General features: G+C 37.5%; 1 protein-coding gene across 1 annotated transcript; it reads right to left on the bottom strand.

The window, feature by feature from the left end:
• Positions 1 to 1,604: 1,604 nt before the first annotated feature.
• On the bottom strand, positions 1,605 to 6,278 carry gng3 (guanine nucleotide binding protein (G protein), gamma 3). Its single transcript, XM_015371308.1, has 3 exons — positions 6,048 to 6,278; positions 5,348 to 5,447; positions 1,605 to 2,119 (listed from the first exon to the last, which is right to left on the bottom strand). The coding sequence occupies exons 2-3, from the start codon at positions 5,444 to 5,446 to the stop codon at positions 1,991 to 1,993; spliced, it is 228 nt and encodes a 75-aa protein (XP_015226794.1). The 5' UTR covers position 5,447; positions 6,048 to 6,278; the 3' UTR covers positions 1,605 to 1,990.
• Positions 6,279 to 6,715: the final 437 nt, after the last annotated feature.

The following is a 6,715-nucleotide window of genomic DNA, read 5'->3' as shown; positions in this document are numbered from 1 at the left end:
AGCTCAAACCAGTCTGGCCATTCTCCTCTGACCTCTGGCATCAACAAGGCATTTCCGCTCACAGAACTGCCGCTCACTGGATGTTTTTTCTTTTTCGGACCATTCTCTGTAAACCCTAGAGATGGTTGTGCGTGAAAATCCCAGTAGATCAGCAGTTTCTGAAATACTCAGACCAGCCCTTCTGGCACCAACAATCATGCCACGTTCAAAGTCACTCAAATCACCTTTCTTCCCCATACTGATGCTCGGTTTGAACTGCAGGAGATTGTCTTGACCATGTCTACATGCCTAAATGCACTGAGTTGCCGCCATGTGATTGGCTGCTTCGAAATTAAGTGTTAACGAGCAGTTGGACAGGTGTACCTAATATAGTGGCCGGTGAGTATATGTAGTATTGGCCGTTATGCTCAGCCCAGGTATTTGATTTTATTAGTAAACAACTAGATTGGTGCATCACTGCAATTAGCCTGATTCTTAATTGTTAAGTAAACATTTCGAAGTAACAGTCTCTTTCCCAAACACTGTGAAAGACTTTCGGCACAGGAGCATCTCGTTTTAAAAGGCTCAAGAAACACTTGTCTGTAACAGCTTGCATTTTACTCATAAATCACAATACAGTTTTTCTACTTTTAGCATAGCAAATGCATCTAAATGTCATATTTAGGTGTTAGAAATAGAGATCTGTTAATGAAAGGGAGGCATGACCTGATTGCTCAAATATCCCCAAATGTAAACTGTACTGAAGATCTGCCTTTTATGTGTTCGTAATTAAACAAAGTAAAAAAAATCAACAACAAGACAGAGTTCATCTTTGATGAGAAGAAGTTTATTTCAGTGCTTCATTTTCCAGGATAACCTTTTCTTCCACAGTTTCAGATTTAATAGTGTAAATCACTGGGGGTAGGGTGGGTGGCGGGGTCCAGATATCGTTTTAAATATGTTTTGGATTTGTAAAGGAACCAGCTTGTTTGTTAAATACTGTATAAAATGCAGTTTCCACAACAACCTCTGTTTTAAATGGCCACATAATCCCTTTTATGGACAGAATATAATCTACCATCATACTTCAATAGATTATAACTGCTGAAGTTAATTTGTGCTCTAATGAAATAGAATATTATTCACACAACAGACTTAACCTAAGCTGATTTTTGCGGCTTCGATTACAAATAAAAGGTCCATGAATAATTCCTGGGATTAACAATAATGGGTCAGTGCACTATCAAACTATAAAACCTCCAAATTACAGTGCTCGGGTACTTGGACCTGTTGTTTAATTTTCACACTAGCACCTATGCATAAACACACGCTTCCACATCCACGCCACAGCAACACTATAAATGAGTATAATGCTAAAAATATTGTCAAACCCTAGAAATGAATGAGCTGTAGGATTGAGTTTTAAAATGGCTGTTGTCTTTTATTTAAACAAGTAACTGCCAAAACATGAAAAATATATAAGTCTTGGTGTGAGTAAGGCTGAAAACGAGGAGTTTTGGCCTTTTGGTAGAGAAAGCAGAATATCATCAGCGTATATGTGACGCCGAATGAAAACAGATTATTAGGGGAGAAATGTTGAATTTATGTCTGGCTCCTTTTTTTCCAAATCTGAGCTTATAGCACCACTTAAACTATGAACTAAATGTAGAAGTGACATATCCATGTTTGCCCATAAGAAGCGAAAAAAAAAGAAACCAGGTGATTCGTTTATTGTCCATTTTGGCAGTTACTTAACGCATGAGGTTCATCGCATTTTGATTAATCCGACGTTTCAGTTTTGTCTCAAATCCTTGAAATGTTGCAGTTTAAGAAAATTAAATATTTTGACGCTGATTCTTAACTGTACATTGACAGCTATTTTTTTGTTGTTGTGAGGTTACTATAGTACACCGACATTTTGCTTGAGTTGGAAGTACAAGTACACACTGTACATACATGTACATACTGTACAGTTGTACTTTGATTCAACAACAATCCCTGATGATTTGTCTCAAAGCAGAGCACAGAAGAATTTCTTCTCCCTGAAAGGGTTTTCTGAGGTGGGCACCGGGGTGATCAGGGGGTCGTCGCAGGCGTGGGCGTCGCAGTACGCCATCAGGTCAGCTGCTGCTTTGGAAACCTGCAGGTAAACATGAACACTTCTTAGACATGTTGGAAGCAGCAGAACATATTGGTGTTCCGTCTAATTAGACAAAGGAATGGTGAAGTACAATCAGAAATGTCTGTCATTGCTCTGTGATGATTGTGCATCCACTGTTGGAAGATTTAAATAAGGTGCTGGAACTTTATTCAGCTGTATATATAAGGGATGGCATTTCTGTTTCAGTCATTAAGTTGATTTAAACCTATATTTATAATTTTTTTCCCCTATTGCACCATGACATAAAACTCCACAAAAATAAAATAAATTCTTTGCAAAATCTACAGCTTTGTTTAGTACCATAACTGCTTGGTAAAATATTTTTGATGATGTGGAAGTGTGACACCGTGTGTGTTTTTAAAATGAGGCGGATTGAATCGACTGCTGCATAACACTTGTCAGGAAATAACGTAGTAGTTTGAATGATTTATCAAAACATTAAGCTATTTCTGATCGAACATAAAGTACACCGCTGCTCAAGTACTTTACCTTGGTTTGGTTTGATTTGTTTCAGTGTAGTATTTTTTTGCTTTATCTTTTCATTTTTGGCTGCACCTTTTTCTTTTTTTCTATCGCTTTCTCTCCTTATTTTTCATGAAAAGGTCTAAAATGATAATAATGAAATAAAATACAGACTTAAAAGGTTTGAATCCTTCTGCAGGGCACTGTCCTCAACCCCTGATTTATTTTTTCCTGAGCTCTGCTTTTTCTTTTTGTACTATCTTGAGGTTGCCTACTGAGAAAATGTACTCATCCGTCTGTTTCCGTCACAGGTTTATTATGTGTCATTGCACACATTGTGTGCAGCCCTAATAATAACTCAGAATAATGAAAAGCATCATGGCAGAGCCCCATCCTGAATTCATACTTGGCTTTTCATTCTGGGTATCTTGCTCACTTTACGTGGTCCAGATTTTGATCATAAAAATGCGATGTTTATCTTAAACAGCTATGAACATGGGATCCTAAATGAAAACAATTGCATTTGCATTTCTTTTTTTATCAAATAAAAACTGGAAAGCTAAACTGTTGTTTTGAAAAATCTAGATAAATATCTCTGTAAGCCTTTCCTGTATGATATGTATATTTAGACTGAAACTCTATATAAGAGGAAGATATGGTTTTACAAAACATAACAAGACTTTATCAAATAATGAGTTTGCTTTTAGATTGAGAGGTTTGACTGGTTTATATATGTTTGGTTTTCATCTTTTAAATTATACGATGCCTCAGAAAGGTCTCCTTAAAGCCACGATGGACATCAGAGAAGGATAAACTGCTTGGAAACGTTCCAGTGGGCTGCAGTTCACTGGAGGTACATCTGAGAAGGTCAAAAGAACCTTGCTGCAGTTTTAGTCAAATTAGTTTACAATGTGTTGAACCAATGTGGTAAAGAGAAAATATTTCTGCTTCCTTTCTGATTTAATGTTCCTTAATTTTTTTTCCTCACAAGTAAATGTCTCAATCCAACAAACAGGTTTTATGTCAGACAAAGATAACCCGATTTAATTGATTTGATCTCTTAAGAAGCGTATCAATCTAGCTCTATCTACAGAAGCAAATGTCATCTAAACGCTCTAACTCATTGAGTTGATGTCAAGAACTACTAATAACTCTGTTATAACTAATGATTTTTAGCCCACTGCACAAACCTTTTTTAAATGAAGGGAATTTTGAGCAACCTGTTTCAGGTCATGCTACAGCTTTTTAGTGGTCTTTACTTTGACTAGGCCACTTCTGTTTTTCTGTACAAAATGTGCTGATTTGATTCCAAATGTAAAAAAAATAAATCAACTCTCTTTTCTGAGATAATGGAACCACAATGAGGTTTTTGTTGTAGACGTCCAGCTCAGAATTCCCATGCAGAAAGCGGTCATAACCTCAAAAAACGTACAGAAATTACATTAAAAACATAAAACACAGTTAAAAGAAAAAGAAGAAAAAAATCTAAACCCTTTTAACTTTTTTTTAGGTAAAGTCTATATAGAATAGGCTGTTGGTCTATTTGGGTGTCAGAGGGGGTGTTTATGTGTGTATGGGACTTTCCTTGTGAGTGTTTTGTTGTTTGTTTGTGAGGAATGTGAGTATCAACAACTGGAAGACACTAAGCTTCACAGCTTTAGGATTTATGATTAAATGTCCCTGCATGGTTTTCCTGTTGGCAGTATGGCAAACCAGCCCTTTTCTGGACTTACGTAGCATAAAGTACTTCTAAATCTGTTAAACAGCATTAAATAATGTCCTGTACTGTCCTCACCTGTTCAATTCTTCCTATCCTGTCCTTTAGAGCTTGAAAACAACAATATCGCCTTGAGAGACAAGATGCTTCCAGCTGTAGAAGTTTTTTAAACAGCTGGGTTTAGAGTCCAGAGGAGCAATTGTAAGGCCTTCTTCACCAGCTTTTACTTTTAACCGAATATTCTCCCAGAATTATTTGCAAACATATATTGTTTAATTTTGTAATGACCTTAGGATCCCATGGGTGTCATTATTGCCCAGTTCCTTTCCTATTGGTGAATCATGAACATTAACTGGGTCTATCATGTATTAGATGTTCTCTGAGGTTGTTTAAGGACTTCTAGAGGTGTCATCAGAAGGTGCAACCTGACTCTTTTGGATGTTTTTTTTTTTTTTACACGTTTGAGTAATAGCTGGTACTAAATTAACATCTCTGTTGGATAATGTTTCCCTCCCCATGCATGAGGCTGTTGTAGAGCTGGAGAGCTCCTTCAGCTATAAACTTTTTTGCTGCTGCAAACAACAGAAATGTACCCATTGTGCAACAATAAAGGGATTTTCTATTCTATTCTATTCTATTCTATTCTATTCTATTCTATTCTATTCTATTCTATTCTATTCTATTCTATTAACTTCCAGGTCTTTGCTTATCATCTGTTTATGAAATCTTTAGATCAGAGTCCATTTCATATTGTCAGACGGGTTCTACATAGTTCTTAATTATAGAGGGTGTGGCTGGTTAAACGATTTCAAAAATGAAGCTGATCGTGCCAGTTTCATTACAGAACAAGTTTAGTTTGGTTGGGAAGGCTGGCTTGTTTACCTTCTATTAATAAAACTGTATTTTTTCTTTATATTTGGGCTATATTCCTATGATACTAGCATTTGTTAAATAATCTGAAACACTGAGTTGTGACAGGAAACGCAAACACAGTAAAATTATATTTTAAAATACTATATCTGTTTTACCTTTATCCTGCAGAAACTAGCCTCGATCTTCAGCTGTTCTACCAGCTTCCTGGCTTGGCCGACACTCATGGTGCTGTTCACTGGGGTGTCTCCTTTCATCCTGGCCACAGAAACAGCAATATTTGTGGTTTAGAAAAGAACATTAGGCCTGTTAGTGCACTGCTACATGCTTTTTAACCAGATACACAGTGATGCACCCTTATGTAGATGATGATAAGATCTTAAAAATATTCAAGTTAAATGGCTCTGGCTGCACAGCAAGGTTAATTCTGGACATCACCAGTTAGAAACTATGAATATGTGTCAATATTATGCCATAGATTAATCATAGCTGATTTATTATGTCATTCTATAGTGACAAAAGGCAGCATATTTTTATGACGAGGCCAAAGCAACATAAATTAGGCCAACTAGGCAAGACTATTTGAAATTTTCCCCCAATCTGTGCATGAAAACCATAGAAAAAATGAAATGCTAGGAGCAAATGATTGCAGCCACTGAGGCAGGTGTAAGACGATGATGTTACAGTATATGCACAGGGAGGCTTATAGAAGAATATCTAAAAGAAATGATGTCGGATGGGTTATGGAAAAGAAAGAAAAAAAGCTGAGGAGAGAAAAGAGCAAATCTGGTTCTTTTATTCTGGACCTTTCCTCATTGTCTTCCTCCTCTCCCTCCATCCACCCCCCCTTCTCCTTACCCGTATGATATTCCTCTTCAGGTGCAATCTTCCCCCCTCTTCTCTCGTCTCTCTCTCTTCTTTTCTTTTTTTTCCTCCTGTCTTTTTCCACCTCTCTGTGTCTTCTTCTATAAGCTTCTGTTTTTTGGTGGTATGAGTGTAGCCGAACCCCACCCCTCACAGACAGCAAGCCTTGGATGGTACCCTGCCCTGTACAGTCCGGTGCACTGCAATTCTGCCACAGTGAGCACCAGATTTGTGGTGGATGGATGGGATCACCCCCCTCTTCTGAGAATGGTACCTACCAGACGGAGGGATGTGTATGTGTGTGTGTGTGTTTGTTTGGGGGTGGGGGTAATGTCACTGGTGATGGTTCTCTTTTGTAAGTGGACTGCGCCACATCTGTGTGCTGGAAATCTGGTCCAGCTGGATTCACCCCGGGTGTGATACTGAAGTCTAAATCAGAAGTTATAATATTTAATTCGTATATTTATTACTTAATCAGCATTAAATAATTTAACATATCGTAGAAATCTACCACCCCCCACAGACATGATTGGTATTGTGTCCCTCTGAGATCTATGATGCCTACCCTCTCCTCCGTTGCTATGGTGACTGCTGCAGTCTGGTTCAATGGTTTATATTTCTTCAAATGTATAGCTTTTCACTATTATTTTAATAACTCGCAA

This window comes from Cyprinodon variegatus, unplaced genomic scaffold (genome assembly GCF_000732505.1).
Source record: "Cyprinodon variegatus isolate N-32 unplaced genomic scaffold, C_variegatus-1.0 Scaffold56, whole genome shotgun sequence".
Classification (NCBI taxonomy): Eukaryota; Metazoa; Chordata; class Actinopteri; order Cyprinodontiformes; family Cyprinodontidae; genus Cyprinodon; species Cyprinodon variegatus.
The sequence above is the reverse complement of the archived record's forward strand: the minus strand, read 5'-3'. Positions and strand labels throughout refer to the sequence as shown.

Excerpts from the sequence above, each read along its gene's own strand:
- gng3 (XM_015371308.1), bottom strand. The coding sequence starts at position 5,446 with ATGAAAGGAGACACCCCAGTGAACAGCACCATGAGTGTCGGCCAAGCC. Across the intron at positions 2,120-5,347 it reads CTAGTTTCTGCAGGATAAAG|GTTTCCAAAGCAGCAGCTGA; the intron begins GTAAAACAGATA and ends GTTTACCTGCAG.